This window comes from Rutilus rutilus (genome assembly GCF_951802725.1).
Source record: "Rutilus rutilus genome assembly, chromosome: 4".
Lineage (NCBI taxonomy): Eukaryota > Metazoa > Chordata > Actinopteri > Cypriniformes > Leuciscidae > Rutilus > Rutilus rutilus.
The window spans coordinates 44824739-44843732 of record NC_140212.1 but is presented as its reverse complement, the minus strand read 5'-3'; the positions used below and the strand labels follow the sequence as shown (position 1 = coordinate 44843732).

The window sequence follows — 18994 nt, the reverse complement described above, 5'->3', positions numbered from 1 at the left end:
ATGCATGAGTTTTGTACTATGGTGGCACCCAGCATGCATTGCGGCATGAAGCTTTTCGTTTGTCACCATTGTTGAGATTCATGTGCTGATTCTTGATGTCTGTTTGATACCGTAGACTGTAAGATCCTGTGCGCACTGTGTATTAAAAAACAAATTTTAAGTTAATTGCAACATGCTAATCTTGCTAAACCTTTTTTTTTTAAAGTCATCTTTCAGATAGTAAACTCTTGCTGAACTTAACAAAACTACATGATGATAATATTGGACATATTTGGTCATATTTTTCTCATGGTTATTCCTGCTGTTTCAAATGTGCAAAATAAATACACAGTTAAATGCAGCCTTGGTGAGCAGAAGAGACTTCTTTCAAAAACATTTACAAAAAAAAAACTATTGACAGGTTTTCTGGGATTTCAGGAACGATAAGAAAGAAATTTTTGAAGGGATCTGCTGACAGAGAAAGGGGGGAGGAAACAACGACAGGAAAACAGAAGGGGCTCAAATATAATCTTATGTATCCTGTTAATAAGTCATACAAACAATATTATTATATTCTATATATTATATTAAATATGTATATTATATTATATATATATATATATATATATATATGTGTGTGTGTGTGTGTATGTATAGTATAGTAAAGTGTTATAATCAATATTATTTACAATAATAATAATAAGATAGTATTAACGAAAGTACATAATTTGAATATTTATCATAATGGTTATAGTTATTTTATGTTTATTCACAAGTGTTTATTTTGAGTATGTTATCCATTTGTGTCTTCCAACAAAATTTATATATTTACAATTAGCAGTCATGTGTACTTTATTTTTGATTAATTAATTCCTAAAATATTCATATTAGCCTACGTTGGATCTAATTATAAACATTATAATTATCCAGTACTGAAAAAAAAAAAAATAATAATCATAATATGACCCGTGGACCGACCGTGGTCCGCCAGAAAACACTTATTATAAACCACAGTCGGGAAAGAGGCGGCTGCCGCTGGAGGTCCGCCACTGGCCTGCTGGACAGATACAGATACAGATACAGATACAGATAGCTTTATTAATCCCCTAAGGGCAATTCAGTTTCTACAGTACACCGTCAAGACATACAACCATTCACACAGCCATAGCATGTAGTATATAACAAGGGTAACATATAGAAAGAATAAATAAATAAAAAATATACAATAAGAAGTAAATATAAAATGAATTGCACATATCCGTAGCTCCTAAAGTGCATAGTGCTGAGAACAGATCAGTCCATAATTATTTCCTCAGCTCAATGTTTAACAGCATAATTGCTGAAGGAATAAATGATCTTCCATAACGGTTTGTCTTTCTAGGGGGCTGCAAGTATCGCCGACCTGATGGCATCAGAACAAATTCATCTCCCAGAATATGATGTTGGTTCATCAGACTTTTTACTTTTTGAAGAACACGTTTCTCCCAAAGAGAATTTAGGTCACACATTTGGATTCCAATAATTTTGGAGCAGACTTTCACAATGTTATTTAAACAGTTTCGGTCCTTCACTGAAATGTTACCAAACCAACAAATGAAAGAGAAAGTAAGGAGGCTCTCAATATAAGACAAATACACAGTGCACAGTATAGATTTAGAAACCCCGAAGGAATTTATCCTACGCAATAAATGTACTCTCTGCTGGGCCCGTTTGACCACTGATTCAGAGTTCCTTTCAAACTTCAGTTTAGAATCAAAAACCGTACCCAGATATTTATAATGATTTACGATCTCCACATCCTCACCATGGATCCTGCATATTGAGGTATTTGTCCCTTTTTTTCTAAAATCGATAATGAGTTCTTTAGTTTTAAGAACATTAAGATCGAGAAGGCTGTCATCACACCACTTTACAAAATCAGGAAGTGCACGTCCGTGATCTGACTCTGCGCCATGGAGGAGTGACAGCAGAGCAGTATCATCAGAAAATTTAACAAGAAAACTGTCCTCTTTAAGAGACCTACAACTATCCGTGTATAAAATGAACAGTAGCGGGGAAAGTACGCAGCCTTGTGGAGAACCTGTATTGGAGACTTGGGTTTTTGAAGTAACCCCATTTACTAAAACCCTCTGTGTCCTATCAGTCAAAAAGTTTAAGAACAAAGCTAAAAGCTGGTCGGGCAGATTAAAATAAGAAGCAAGCCTCTCAATCAAAATGTGAGGCTGCATTTTGTTAAAAGCTGATGAGAAGTCAGCAAATAAAAGCCTGGCATGAGATTTGGGTTTCTCCAGATGCTTATAAAGTGTGTCCAAAATAAAAAGCTTAGCATCATCCACACCTTTATTCCTCTGATAGGCAAATTGAAGAGGATCAAGTTTGCCCTCGACCAAGATGAGAACCTCTTCTTTTAGGATTTTCTCGAGGTTTTTTACTACAAGAGAAGTAAGCGCCACAGGTCTGAAATCTTGTAATTCCCTAGATCTATTGATTTTTGGGATAGGAATAACAATGGAAGATTTCCAAATAGTTGGGAGCTTACAGTTATCAACACACATTTGAAAAAGATGGGAAAAAACACCACTGAGTTGTCCAGCACAGTGGTGTAATGTGTGACCACAGATAAGGTCCGGGCCTGAGGCTTTCCTCTTTTTTTGTTTTCTTAAATAGAACCTCAACTTGTTCTTGAGATATTTTAATATCACTACATGGTGTCAAGGAGTTTTTCAACCTAGAGACATCATGCATAAAATCAGACGTTTCAAATCGTAAAAAAAAAACAAAACAAAAAAACACATCATGTCACGGTACGTTCACACGGGGCGTCAGCGTCAACGCTTGACTGAAGGCGTGGCTGAAGTTTGGCACTGACGCCATGGTCATAGCAGCGTCAGCCAATGAAATTAGACAGGAACTCAACAACAAGCTTCATTGCCGTGATTGGCTGCCGCCTGGCTACTGTATTTGCATAGAGCGATCCTGATTGGCTGACGCTTCCGTCTGCGGCGCTTCACTGGCGTTGCTCGCGCCAGAAGTTGAAAAATTCTCAACTTCTGCCGCGAGCAACGCCAGTGAAGCGCCGCCGACGGATCCACAATTCTTTTCGGCAACGCTTGACGTCACCCATTCAAAGTCAATGGGAAGCGTTGACGCTGACGCCCCGTGTGAACGTACCGTTAGCTGGGAAATATCAGAAGTAAAACATAGTTTAAATCATTATTTTATTTATTTTAACTGTTATTGTTAACATGCATTATATTTATGATAATGACTCATAATGAAGATTTACGGTTTTCCTTCATCTGCCTTTAGATATAGGCTATATGCGATAGTTCCACTAACGGCCAAACGCGCTCGCTGGCGCGGACATAAGAAGGGATGGATATTTGCTTCAAGTGATAGGCTTAGTGACTGAAATTATATTTGTATTATCTTTTTGTACATAATTTTCTTTAGATTTTCTGTCTAAAAGTGACCAAAAATACATTTAACTCCAGCTAGCCAAACTGCTCCGTCTCTGTTCGTAGGGGTCAGAGTTTGTGTGCAGGTGCGCAAATTATCCTGTCAAGTTTGTTTTTATAAATCACAACTTATGCGTCGAAAGTGGCGTATGCCTCTTACACTACTGGTGTAAATGGTGCACATTAACAGTGTTTTGTTGTTGTTGTTGTTGTTGTTGTTGTTTTGTTTTACTCTAAGTGTAAAAAAGTAACACTTAAAGTGTAAGATTACCTCGATTTAGTGTGGATCTAAACACCGAAAAAAGTGTTAATTTCCACACTCTGAGCCCTCATTGGAGGAAACACGCGTTGTTGTCAGTATGCGTCTCCAAGATTGACAGATGAACGAGACAATTAAATACCCGCATCATCCTGCTGAAAACGAAAGTAAAGAGCGAGAGACAGAGGGAGAGAGAACAAACTCCACATGGGAAGTCACACTCACATGGGACGTAACAGCCACCTACGGATCATGAGGTGTTTGGATCTCAACAGTATTCATTCATTCAGTATTCAGTCTCAAGACTCGAAATGCATTAGGAACACAAAATATGTCTTTAAACTAATCAGATGCATATGTCATTTCACCACAAAATTGGTTTTGGTTAAAAATTATTTAATGGATTGCACTGTTTACTTGAACAATAAATAAAGTGATCGGGTTGAAGTGCGCGTTTTTTTTTTTTTTTTTCTCACTGAATTGATTTTTAGACATGCGTACACTGCACGAATACAGAGTTCGCTGCTGTTTGCACATTACATTCTCATACATTGCTTCTTTTCTTTGTTTTAAAGAGCAGACTTCATATCTAGTTCTGGTCATGAGGAGACGACGAGCACACCATTATGCTGTGCTGCTTATATTTTTCAAACAGTAAAACACCTCATAACGCGGCCAAAAAAAAAAAAAAAGCGTCTGTGGATGAGAGTATGAAACAAGGACAGGTGAGATGTTGTTCTGCTACACTTCACAGACGACAGTGATATTTTAGTATAACACAAGTAATTTATGAAATTGTATTTAACAACAACATCAGCTCGTTCCGCGCGTCATTTCGCCATTTTACGTCATTACAGATGCACAGTCCTTTCAGTTTCGGGTTTCAATACGACTGAATGTTTACATCTTCTCTCGATTTTTAAGGAATAAACCTCCCCTTTCAATCTGATCGAAATTTAATTTAGACCGAGCTCAGTCGGATCGATTAAGGTGTGGATATGAAGGCTTTTCAGTCCGATTGAGCCGCCAGTCCCATTACTAATGGATTATTTGGTTGCATGTTCGAAGCTGGAAGGATTTATGCCTTAATGGGTTTTTGAATTTTTAAACACTGAATTAAATAGCATTTTAAGGAACGTTAAAACTATTTGTAAACTAATGAAATTAGTAACAAGTAAAAATAATTTTAGAATGATAAAGTAGTCATTATTAATCTTCAAATGTATAATATCCCCATTGTTCATTGTTATTTCCTGCAGCCATGGGATCACAGACCATTGAAGTGTCAGCTCTAGGAAGACCTCTGTATCCTGGTATGCTTTATGACTGCCGCAAGGATACCTTCATTCCAGGTGGTGTACAGTACCTACTAAAATGCTTTTTACTCTCTTTTTCACCCAAATGTGAATCAACAATGTGGTAATTTAGAGATTTAAGAGAAAGGACACAACTAGTCTTAGATACAAAATCGGCATGTTGACTTGAACAGTACATTGCATCCTCACACGTTAATATTCAATAATATTATTGATCTGCCTGCATTGACATTATTATATGAGAACTGAACTGAGCTGGATGATGACGTCACATTTTTTTTCCAGAGCGGCTATATATATATATATAAATGAATTAAATTAATATTTTTTTTACAACAAAAAATTAACCATCACTGAACTTACTTAAAGGGATACTCCACCGTTTTTTCATATTAAACTATGGCATTCCCTTAACTAAGACGAGTTGATACATACCTCTCTCGTCTCAATGCGTGCACTTAATCGCTCTGGCACGCGGTGACACTCTGATAGCACTTAGCTTAGCCCAGTATATTCAATGGTATCTGACAGCAATGAATTTAGAAGTGACCAAACACATCAACGTACTTCGAAGTACTCCCAAAAGTGCTATTCAGCCATACATTATAGTTATCCTCTTTAACCCGCTTAGAAAAGCGGCATGTTTTATTTTGTGTCACCATACTTGGTCGTATAACTACTCGTGTAACTGTTTTTAAATAGGAAAAACATTGATGTGTTTGGTCACTTCTAAATTCATTGCTGTTAGATACCATTGAATATACTGGGCTAAGCTAAGTGCTATCAGAGTGTCGCCGCGTGCCAGAGCGATTAAGTGCACGCACTGAGATGAGAGAGGTATGTATCAACTCGTCTTAGTTAAGGGAATGACATAGTTTAATATGAAAAAACGGTGGAGTCTCCCTTTAAGCTGGACGATGGTGCTATTTTCTTCTAGAAACAAACTTTGTTGCATTATTTTCCTGTCATCACTGTAAAGCGGTTTTGAAACAATCTGTATTGTAAAAAGTGCTATATAAATAAAGCCATGTCTCATTTCAGGTGTCACTCTGTGGAATAAGAAGTCACTGAAGCAAGATTTGGACACCCGTCCAAAGCCCATGACAGATTTGAAGTTCAGTAGCTCTGACTCTCTCTCTAGTAAGTCCAGTCTCCTGGATGTGAGTGCTTCCCTGAAGGCCAGCTTCTTGGGAGGGCTGGTGGAGGTGGGAGGATCTGCCAAGTTCCTGCATGACACCAAATCCTCAAACCAACAGTCCAGAGTTACAATGAATTACAGTGAAACCACAAGATTCGACCAGCTCACTATGAGCCATCTGGGACAGATCACTTACCCTCAGGTCTTTGACCAGAAAACTGCAACTCATGTGGTCACGGCTGTACTGTACGGAGCTCAGGCCGTCATGGTGCTTGAACGGACATTTTCAGAAGACGAAGAAAAGCAGGAGATTGAGGGAGAACTGAATGTCATGGTCAAAAAGATTCCTCTATTTTCCATTGAGGGGAAAGGAGCTTTACAAATGACAGAAGATCATAAGAATATGGCTGAGAGCATCGCCTGCACATTTTATGGTGACTTCCGCCTTGGTCAGAACCCCACCACTTACATGGAGGCCCTAGATGTGTACAAGAAGCTCCCCACTATACTGAAGGAGAATCCACAGAATGCAGTTCCAATAAAAGTCTGGCTCTATCCTCTTTCTCTACTGGATACAAAAGCTGCTCAGTTGGAAAGAGAAATCACCACACATCTGGTTTCCAACACTGAAGATATAATAGAGGGGCTGGGAGAAGTAGAGAGGACATGCAACGACTTCTCCAGAAAAACTCTGGTAAATGTTTTCAAAGACATCAAAGAGAGGCTCTGTTTATTTCAGGGCTCTCTTAACATTTACAAAATGGTATTCCTAAAAGCAGTGGCCAAGGTCTTGCCTGCTATACGAGGAGGAGAGATGGAGCAAAATTCATTGGAAGACATCCTGAAGATCTACTACAGCTCCCCCTTTAATGCCGACATGCTTAACCAGTGGTTAGATCATGCAACGGCTGAACTTAACATCTTGAGTTCTCAAACCGAGATACTGGAGGGAATCAAAACTGAAGACTCAAACCGTCTCAACACCATCCTCCTTGATCCTAATATTGATGTTGTGGTGTGCTTGACCTTCACATCTCTGAAGTATGAAGACCCGTATCTTTCAACCCTGAAGAAGTTTCTGGAATCTGACGAGTTTAAAGAGCTTGATGAGGGAATGAAACCATATTCTAGCACGTTACTATCAGAACAGTGGCACAACAATCCTGGTGTCATGTCAAAGATGAGAAAGAACTTAACTCTTTTCAGAATTTTTTCAGAGGCTAATAAAGATGAAAAGAGATATCGATTCATTATTTCTGTCACCTCTGATCCCTCCAGTCCAGGCTCCTCTATCTATCTGTATGAAACAGGGAACCTGACAAACACACAGTTCCAGCCTGTGTCGAAGCCTCCCCCTCCTGAAGTGGAGAAGGTCCTGAAGGACAGTGTGTCCTTGAAACTGCAGAAGTCCCCAACTGGAGAAACTGTGCAGTTCAGAGTGGAGTGCCAGCAGGTGAAAGCAGATTCTGGCTCTGAGGAACAGTGGATTATCATAAACACCGCTGATGAAGACTTTACTCTGACTGGATTGGAGTCTGGAAAGCAGTACTTGATCCGCTACAGGATAGTGGGTAAAGTGGGAGTGAGTGAAGCCAGTGACACTATCGGCCCCATACAGTCTCCAGGTGAGTGTCATATGCACATTTCTTTGCATTAATCTTTATCTTAATTATTTTTTTTTATCTATATCTATATACAGTGGGTACGGAAAGTATTCAGACCCCCTTACATTTTTCACTTTTTGTTATATTGCAGCCATTTGCTAAAATCATTTAGGTTCATTTTTTTCCTCATTATTGTACACACAGCACCCCATATTGACAGAAAAACACAGAATTGTTGACATTTTTGAACATTTATTAAAAAAGGAAAACTGAAATATCACATGGTCCTAAGTATTCAGACCCTTTGCTCAGTATTTAGTAGAAGCACCCTTTTGATCTAAAACAGCCATGAGTCTTTTTGGGAAAGATGCAACAAGTTTTTCACACCTGGATTTGGGTATCCTCTAGGGCTGCACGATTTGGGGAAAATGTCATATTGCGATAATTGAGGTCAATATTGCGATTACGATTGCGATATGCGATATAATAAACAAATGGTTTCATGAGTCAACTTGCTTGGTTCTCAAGGAAAATAAATGCACAGACAGATTAGTGATAATCAGCCTAAAGAAAAAAGTTCTTTAGTCAAGAGCAGTGAGTGTTTTTCTCTGTTCCCTTTGTTCTTTGATGAACTTTAGCGACAGATTTTTTTTTTTTTTTTGCATTTTGCATTTTAACAAGAACAAAACATAATTTACATACAAGAGTACATATAACCATACATGTTAGGTTAAAGAAAAAATAATAATAAAAAAGAAATAAAATAAAAAAATAATAATAATAATAACTTTAGCGACAGATGTAATTAGTGGCTACTGTACTGTCCCTTTAAGACCAGCCGCTGTCAGAGACGCGGATCTCACACGCGCCTCATTCTTTCACGAGTTATCACAACTCTTCGTGTTCATCATAAGACTACTCTTATGTTATGAAGACACTCGACAAAAAGACATTTTTGCATAATTGTGTGTGTTATTGTTCGTTCAAGCTCGAAAGAGAACTGTATTCTGTCATGCTGTTTTGTGCGCACGCACGATATTAGCGCGAGTCTTTCTGTCTGTCACAGTCAGGGCATTCACAGGCAGCGCGTTCATTTTGGCATGTGTGTTGTTCGTTCTACCGCGAAAGAGAACTTGATACTGGCGCGCGTCTATCTATCTGTGTGTGTGTGTGTGTGTGTGTGTGTGTGTGTGTACATGTGTGTGTGTGTGTGTCAGGAGGACATTCACAGGCGGCTCGTTCTATTATGTCTTATCGCGGATGAATGGTTTAAAAGCATTTGCATTAATAAGTGCGTTAACAGCGCTAATTTGTTTATTTAATATAAAATCGCAGCATTTTGCGTCATATAATCGCGTAGGCTTGACATCGCGATTGCGATTGCGATACGATTAATCGTGCAGCACTAGTATCCTCTGCCATTCCTCCTTGCAGATCCTCTCCAGTTCTGTCAGGTTGGATGGTAAACGTTGGTGGACAGCCATTTTCAGGTCTCTCCAGAGATGCTCAATTGGGTTTAAGTCAGGGCTCTGGCTGGGCCATTCAAGAACAGTCACGGAGTTGTTGTGAAGCCATTCGTTATTTTAGCTGTGTGCTTAGGGTCATTGTCTTGTTGGAAGGTGAACCTTCGGCCCAGTCTGAGGTCCAGAGCACTCTGGAGAAGGTTTTCGTCCAGGATATCCCTGTACTTGGCCGCATTCATCTTTCCCTCGACTGCAACCAGTCGTCCTGTCCCTGCAGCTGAAAAACACCCCCACAGCATGATGCTGCCACCACCATGCTTCACTGTTGAGACTGTATTGGACAGGTGATGAGCAGTGCCTGGTTTTCTCCACACATACCGCTTAGAATTAAGGCCAAAAAGTTCTATCTTGGTCTCATGTGTCTTGCACTGAGGAGAGGCTTCTGTCGGGCCACTCTGCCATAAAGCCCCGACTGGTGGATTGCTGCAGTGATGGTTGACTTACTACAGCTTTCTCCCATCTCCCGACTGCATCTCTGGAGCTCAGCCACAGTGATCTTTGGGTTCTTCTTTACCTCTCTCACCAAGGCTCTTCTCCCCCGATAGCTCAGTTTGGCCGGACGGCCAGCTCTAGGAAGGGTTCTGGTCGTCCCAAACGTCTTCCATTTAAGGATTATGGAGGCCACTGTGCTCTTAGGAACCTTAAGTGCAGCAGAAATGTTTTTGTAACCTTGGCTAGTGATGTGACATTTGAAGCGAGGCGTCGGAGCTTGTGTCGAGAAAAAATGGGCATGCCAGATGAAGCCGCGATTCGAGGCTTGTGTTGTTAACGTGAAAATCACGTGACTAATGACAAACGAGGCCTCGGTTTGTGTGGATACGTCATCGGTTCGGTCCGAGTGTCGCTTCCGGATAAAAGGCGGTTCGAAACTCGCGCCGTCTTGTGGGTGTTGTCAGGAGTAGTAGAAGCAGTTGTAGAAGTGTCAGAGAGTCAGAGAGTTAGATAACTATCATTGCCATTGTCGTTATTGTGTCATATATGTGTTAGGGCTGTATATCATTACATTATCACGTTAGAATAGTTATAGTATATTGTTATTATTAATTATAGTAGCTATATTATAGTCTTGTCATATTAATTAGATAAGATTATTTGGATTGCTCTGGATTTTTTGACCTGGACTGGACTGCTTTTTGATTTGGATTGCCCTTTTGGATTTGTTTGCTTTTTGTGACCTTCCTTTTTCCTGGTAATGGAGCCAGCAAGATAGAGGGAATCCTCCCCTGTCTGGGCTCAAGATGCATCAGTGTCCTCATTTATACCAGCTGGCACTGGCATTTTTATGTTCCCCTGCATCCTCTGTTCCTTGTGAAAGGATATTTTCCAAGGCTGGAGAGATTTTGTCCGAGAAGAGGAATTGTCTAAACCCCAATACACTTGAAATAATTCTGTTTCTCAATAAAAATCTATTGTAATCCTTCCTTCCAGACTATTCTGTTGCAGTTTACTTTATTACACTCCCTCCAACATAACGCACTCAACACAGTGTCACTGTTGTTGTTCATACTGTCACTATCCAAACAATTTATGAATAATTAATTAACTGTGTGTGTGACTGCACAAGTAAATTCAGACAGAGAAAGATACATATTTTATATTATACACAGGTAATGGACACTGGTCCAGAATTAATTAATTTGTCTGCTATTTCTTTGCACAGAAGCTAGGTGTCACTAGTGAGCAATGCTGAATGAATCTTCGAGTAATGAACCTTTGGCTGAAGCAATGGGCTGCGAGGTCTCAGTGGTTCAGGAAGCCTCATTTTGCCATCACTAACCTTGGCCAGATCTGTGCCTTGCCACAATTCTGTCTCTGAGCTCTTCAGGCAGTTCCTTTGACCTCATGATTCTCATTTGCTCTGACATGCACTGTGAGCTGTAAGGTCTTATATAGACAGGTGTGTAGCTTTCCTAATCAAGTCCAATCAGTATAATCAAACACAGCTGGTGTAGAACCATCTCAAGGATGATCAGAAGAAATGGACAGCACCTGAGTTAAATATATGAATGTGATATGTGATATTTCAGTTTTTCTTTTTTAATAAATGTGCAAAAATGTCAACAATTCTGTGGTTTTCTGTCAATATGGGGTGCTGTGTGTACAATAATGAGGAAAAAAATGAACTTAAATGATTTTAGCAAATGGCTGCAATATAACAAAGAGTGAAAAATTTAAGGGGGTCTGAATACTTTCCGTACCCACTGTATCTCTCTCTCTCTCTCTCTCTCTCTCTCTCTCTCTCTCTCTCTCTCTCTCTCTCTCTATATATATATATATATATTTGCTTCCTTCACACAGTTAAAGGAGAACTCCGGTCAATTTTAACATTGAGCTCATTTTTTTGTACATTTGGAGTGCTGTCAATACAGAGAACAACGACAAAAATCGGTGTTGCCTACACCGAGTTATTCTATTTTTAAAATTTGCACCCTATTGACTTCAATGGGGCAAGTAGTAAGCCTGCTTTTTAGCCTCTTAACATCCTTTAAGTGTCATTACAAGTGCACAGAAAATGTGAGTGATTCCTTCCGAGTGAACACGAGTGGATCTGACTGCAGTAGATGTTAGAGATATTAATAAAAATGAAGTTAATTCAGCCAGCGCTCATACCTTTGTTTGTCGAGTTCACGCGCGTGATCATAGGTACTAAACCTATGCGCGTGAACTCGACAATCGATTACTATGGCCTTCCACCGAAAACAGGATGTAAACAAAGGTATGAGCGCTGGCTGAATTAACTTCATTTTTATTAATATCTCTAACATCTACTGCAGTCAGATCCACTCGTGTTCACTCGGAAGGAATCACTCACATTTTCTGTGCACTTGTAATGACACTTAAAGGATGTTAAGAGGCTAAAAAGCAGGCTTACTACTTGCCCCATTGAAGTCAATAGGGTGCAAATTTTAAAAATAGAATAACTCGGTGTAGGCAACACCGATTTTTGTCGTTGTTCTCTGTATTGACAGCACTCCAAATGTACAAAAAAATGAGCTCAATGTTAAAATTGACCGGAGTTCTCCTTTAATGTTTGTATTGACAACCATATTTCCTAACAGATGTGGCTATAATTAAATTTGTAACATGTTGTAAAGTGTTTCCCATTTGACTGTATATATGAACATATTATTTCCTTCGTTCATGTTGTTACAAATAATCCTTAAAGACGCAGAGTATATTATGTATTTGATGTCTAATGTACTTAATCATATGACATTTACAATAAACAATACAAAGCCTTGAAATGACATGTACATTGCTCTGTAGGAAAACCAATCGGACATTTAAAAATATAGCTGACATACAAATAAAATAAATGAATAAACAATAACAATAATAAACAAAACACACACAAAAAAATCTACTTAACACACAAAAACTGTTGACTCTTAAGCCCACTGTAGAAAGACCTCAGTCATCCCTGAAAACAAAATGATTATGATTAATAAAAATAATATATTTAACAAATGCAAATCTCATTATTTATATTCTTTAATAATTATCATCATTAATTACTCTTAATAAATGCAAAGCATACAGAAGTTCATTATAGAGGAAGTAATTGAACTGACCACAGGAAAATAAAATCTATAAATTAAGGTATGACAACAAATTCGAGCTTCAATGCAACGTGATCTCATGAGAATACGTGTGTATTCTACCACACGTACTTTTAATACACAGAGAAACGTATAATACTGACATATTTATAGCACTAAAACGTAAAATATTTACGTATGAACAACTGATATACACATTTGTACCTATTCCTATTTATGAATATTAAAATAGTGGCATTAATGTTTTGACTCTATTGCATTCAATTGTCTTATCAATTACGTTTTCAGTCGCATTTATTAATTGCAGTTTACTCATTTACTTAATAAGAAATAATAACATTTCGCTCTGTTTGTGACGTCTGCTGCAAACTCATTTCAGAGGATTATTACATGTTGTTAAACAAGACTACACTTTAAAACCTTAAAATGAATAACATTTCTTTAATTGTTTAACCATTTTGTGATATTTAGTTTGTTTGCCGTGAGAAACAAAAGGCGTTTTCTGTCAACAATAGTTGACAATAGAACCATGAAATACACCTGTACGAAAGCCCAACAACGCCCCCTGGAGGTATCTTTATGTATGTGACTTTGTTGGTGTTTGAACGGGCATGGACAAGTCAGGGCATTTCTGAACCCGTGTCAGAGGGCAGTCTATATACACAGGCGGAGAGACTGACTTGTTTTCTTGCACAAAATGGACTGCTGCATGTGTGTTGTTTCCGTGAGTGATTGATTAAGTAAGTTATCTGTTTTACATTCTGTGCTGTTCAAACTTTAATATTCTGTGTATTCAGTTACTATCATCCGTGAACTGTACTAGTTCAAATAATAATTTGAATAATAATTATATTTTCGTGTAAATTGCATGCTGCCCAAGTCCATGTCAAGTCATGTTGAAGCTAGTTTGATTCTGTATAGTTGAATATGTTCTGCAGTATAATTTAAATATGAAAGCTAAATTATTTATGCTATATATTTTGATTCTAAATACTTGAATGCAACTTGAAGACTCTTTACCAAAATAATGTGAACTTTTGGTTTACAGATACTACCTCATATTTAACATTTAATAACGTGATTTACTGTAATTCTGTTATGTATAGTGACTATTCTCGTTATGCTAATCTGAATAAAACCCTTCTGCTGGGACACTCTCTCTTGCTCCAGTTTCTCTATTCAAAAACCCCCACCAACATTTCTACTAGTGCTGAACCGAACCCTCTGAGTGTCCCATACGCTCGTACAACACCAGAACACAACATAAATTCACAAAAGACATCCATTGTATGTGCTCGTTGTGATCTAAATCCATACGCTTGCAAGAAACAGATCCAAATTCAGCCCTTTATCCAGCGATCTTCGGGCCCTATCTTACACCCGGCACAATGCAGCGCTAAGCACAACGCAAGTGTTTTTGCTAATCTCAGCCTGAAGCAGTTTTCATTTTCACGTCCTGTGCCACATTGTTTAAATAGCAAATGCATTGTACACTCTGCTTATTACACACACACTCACAACTGGCTTTTAAAGGGAATAGGAGACGCTTTTGACATTTTCGCAATAAATAAATATTGTGACTACTTGTCTGTCTGTTATGGTTTTCTTCATAACGTACCGTAGTTTGAAGAAATGGTTATGGGTTAGGGGTATAACGGCCTAACCTAGCGACTCAAAACATCCTTTTAATGCTATATTGTTACTAAAATGGTCATTTTCCTACACATCTCTGTCCATTACGTTTTATTCTTTTTATATTCTGTACAAAATGGGTATGTTTAGGTTAAGAGATCTTACATTTATCTATAAAATGTAAAAGGGAAATTATACAGATATCTTTAAGCTATGAAAGATTTTTAAATAGTTAACATTTTGTAGCTGTAAAACGTAATAATGCTACGTTTAAATGTTGTAGATACGTCCATATTATATGTTTTAGCATCTATCCAAATGTACAAAAAAGTATGTTTTGTGTCTTTGAAAATGATCTATTAATGAACAATGGAGTTTTAGGCTGTTTTAGCAGATAAAAGCTTAATATACTATATAAATTAGTTCACCGCATCATGACAGCAATATTACAAATGACACAAATCACCGTAGAATTGTCAAAACGTACCGACTTCGGTACCAAACGGTGCTAAAATTAAAAAATTGTGATGCTTTGAGCGCTGTTGAGCCGAATCGTAAACACCAGTGATTGGCCATTGTACTCACGCGCTCATCAGATTTGTCTGTGATTGGCTACAATGATCAACGCACGGGAGCGTTTGAGAACACACGGAAGTGTTTGAAAGCGTTTTAAAAAACGGGAGCTATAGAGACTGTGTCTGTTCCCCGAATTAGGACATACAAAAAACTCCTAAACCCATTCAAGGGTAAAAATGTAATTGATGTTCAACAAATAAAATCAGATATAATACAAATTTGTGCAAATAATAAAGCTTGGGTTGCTGAATATTAGATCCCTTACTTCAAAAGCACTCATTGTTAATGATATGATTACAGATTATAATCTAGATGTGCTGTGTTTGACAGAAACTTGGCTAAAACCAAACGATAACATTAAATTAGTCCACCTCACAAGATTACTTTTATAAACATGAACCTCGTCTGAAAGGCAAAGGAGGTGTTGCTGTAATTTATAGTAATATTTTTAGAATTACTAAGAAGTCTAGTTTCAAATATAATTATTTTGAAGTGTTGGTGCTTAATATAGCAATATATAGTGTAAATGATAAATCACGTTTGAGATTTGTGCTGGCTACTGTATTGACTGTACAATTCTAAAACAATGCAATCTTAAATTGTTTGTAAATAGAATTTAAAAAAAAAAAAAAAAAAAAAACGAGAATAAATTTACTGATTTTTTATTTAGAAAAAAAAACAGAAAAAAATCATGAATGAAAGAAACTAACACTTTAAAGTTGAAAAATGAACTATAATACATATATACAAGTCTTTTTTGTGACATTGGGTTGCACAGTTTTCATTTAGGACACTTTTTCACACATACAAATGCACACATTCATAGGCACGCACACTTACACATGCACACACCACATGCTAAGATATGTGAAAGAATAACGGCCATCCGCTTCCCAAGTTTCATTAAAAATCATCCCAATCCCCTCTTCTGCTTTCTAACACTTCTTTCGCCATGTATTTGTTCGTTTCTTTTATTATTTTATGCAATCCAAAACACTCTAACCTGCCACGCTTCGTATCTCTCTGTTCAAATCCTTCCATCCCACACTGCTGTCATTTGCAGATGGAAAGCATGAAATTACCGTAATAAGCGTAATAAATTACTGTATATTGCCGAAAAGCGCATATTGTCTACTGTCAGGGGCAATTTGAATGGTTTTGATAGTGCAAACGGTTGAAGAGTTACGGTCAAATGAATACAGCTTGCTGGTATGTGTCGTCAACGACACAGCCGGTTCTAAAGGGTTAACATATGAGCAGAAATTGGCAAACATAAGCTTATTTGATGTGGCAGTATTTTACAGTAAAAACTTTATAATCTATCCAAAACTAGTCAACTAAATGTTGTCTTTCATATTTTGTTTGTAACATAGGCCTATCGAGCAATATAGTTTGGTAAAGCTGTTCATTCATCCACACACAAAAACGTGATTCATATTTAAAGAGTCTTTTTGCGAACTGGAGTCGCTACACAACAGCGCATTCATTCATTCACACACACAGAAACGCGATTCATATTTAAAGTTTTAAACAGACACGTTTGCATGGATTGCCTCAGATCATTTGCGTTTGAATAGCGCACTCTCCGTGGGCGGGGTTACATTAATACTTAATGAGCTGAGATGAGAACGACTGACATCTCTCTCTTTTCATACAGATTACATAAACTGAGAATATGTGTTTTTTTTTATATATATAAATTTTAATTTAAAAGAAGAGAATTCAATCTTCATGCCTGTGTTTCTGTATGCCTGTTTGACTGAGTATTCGCTGAGTTACAGTTCATTTTCGGACGCGTTTCAGAATTCACTGACAGAGAGAAGGCAGAACTCGCATCATGTTTATTTTTCTTTATTTTGAAAAAAGCACAACACTTTGTTTTTATTATGATCAGATTCATAATTCCTGATTCCGGTGTTTTCTCTCCATCAGATTCTCGTCAGTTCACTCTGGATCTGAACACAGTGAATAAACACCTCTGTCTGTCTGAGAGGAACAGAGTGATTAAATTCACTCTCACAATCCAGCCGTATCCTGATCATCCAGACAGATTTGATGTGCGTCCTCAGGTGTTGTGTAGAGAGAGTGTGTGTGGACGCTGTTACTGGGAGATTGAGTGGAGTGGTGATGATGTGTTTATATCAGTGTCATATAAGAGCATCAGGAGGAAGGGATCAGGTGATGAGTGTGTGTTTGGAGAAAATAATCAGTCCTGGAGTTTGTACTGCTCTTCCTCCAGTTACTCATTCTGGCACAATAACATAGAGACTAAACTCCCTGTAAAGCCCATCAGCAGGAGAATAGGAGTGTATGTGGATCACAGTGCAGGAACTCTGTCCTTCTACAGCGTCTCTGACACAATGAGCCTCATACACACAGTCCAGACCACATTCACTGACACGCTATATCCTGGGTTTACTGTTTATTATAGATCATCAGTGAAACTGTGTTGATGAATCAGAACAGACTGTAGAGAGATTCTACCCATAATGCATGATAAATCAGTAAAAGTTCGATGTTACAGACCATTTCAAGGACGTAAACAATAACAAACGCGTTGGAATGCTACTGCGCATGTCTGGCCCTGAAGCATTTCCGGTGGCGCCATTTTTAAACCACAGAGCTGTCAAAACAAAATGACAAGCACATACTTTTTAAGTCTAGCTAAAACCAGTCCCTCCAGGATTTCACGATTTTTTTGTGTGATTTTTGCGATGAAAATGACTGATTTTGTGGTGGTAATTTCCAGAAATTTGTGAAAAAAATTGCGCTTTTTATATTTTATAATTAGGACATCATATTTACCATAATAGTATTATGTCAGATGCACAATAGTCAAACATGACACAAATCACAAACAAAATGCATAAAGCTTGTTTATTTTGGTCTAATCAAATTCTCATCAAATTAACTTTTAAAACAACCTATGGGCAATTCTACCTGACCTATGTAAATATTAACAGCAGGTGTAGTAATTTATACTGTAGAACTGTGTGTAAATCCTGAGTTGAGGGGTTCTGAGCTGCAGTAGGCAACCAGTTACTTATAGTGTGGCGTTTTGCATGGCGTCCCCACTGCGTATAGCAACGCAATACGAAGTGGCCGTTCGAAAGGGAGCTACTTGGTTACTATCGTAACCTCAGTTCCCTGAGACTAGGGAACGAGTATTGCGTAGCCGGCCGCACTATAGTAACCTGGCAAATTGTCGCTTCAGTCGTTAAAGGGATAGTTCACCCAAAAATGAAAATTCTGTCAGTAATTACTCACCCTCATGTTGTTCCAACCCCGTAAGACATTCGTTCATCTTCGGAACACAAATTAAGATATTTTTGATTAAATCTGAGCGCTGGCTCACTCCTCCATAGGCTTCTAAGTGATTGAAACTTGCTGGCCCAGAAAAGTTGTTAAAGAGATCGTTAATATAGTCCAAGTGACTACAGTGGCTCAATCTTAAGTTTATCAAGCGACAAGAAAACTTTTTGCGCAAAAACAAACAAAAATAACGACTTTATTCCACTTTTCATATCCTTCTCTCTGGGCCTCAAGTGAATTCACGTAGTGTTTAAGCGTAGCGTGTCTGTGTTGCACGTCACCACGTAGGCTCACTATTGGCCGACGCTGGTCATGTGTGTGATGCGTGGTGACGTGTGTTCATGCGAGCCGCAAAAAAGCCCTTGTCTGTTCTAGAAAGGATGCAGCAAAGATATTTAATGCTAAGGGGCCGATCACACCTGACGCGTTTTTTTGCAGTGAGAGGCACCTATTTTCAGTTGGTTTCCTATGGCAGCGAGCGTTCTGCACGCTGTTTATGCGTCCGCGTTTTTGAAGTTGAAAAAAAAAGCAACTCCAAGTGGAAAAAGCGCCCGAAGTCATCGCGTTTTTTTCCACTGTCCAATCGAGTGAATGGAGAGGCGGGCCTTTCATTTTAGTGATGAAAGCTACAGTTGCT

The 18994-nt window shown here is 38.2% G+C and overlaps 1 protein-coding gene across 1 annotated transcript; it reads left to right on the top strand.

Moving 5' to 3' along the window:
* Positions 1-4955: 4955 nt before the first annotated feature.
* LOC311289090 (neoverrucotoxin subunit beta-like) lies at positions 4956-17498 on the top strand (the record flags this gene model as incomplete). The annotated part of the gene is made up of 3 exons (XM_084406848.1): positions 4956-5048; positions 6054-7775; positions 16978-17498. Exons 1-3 carry the CDS (start codon positions 4958-4960, stop codon positions 17496-17498), a joined length of 2334 nt encoding a protein of 777 aa, XP_084262974.1. The 5' UTR covers positions 4956-4957.
* Positions 17499-18994: the final 1496 nt, after the last annotated feature.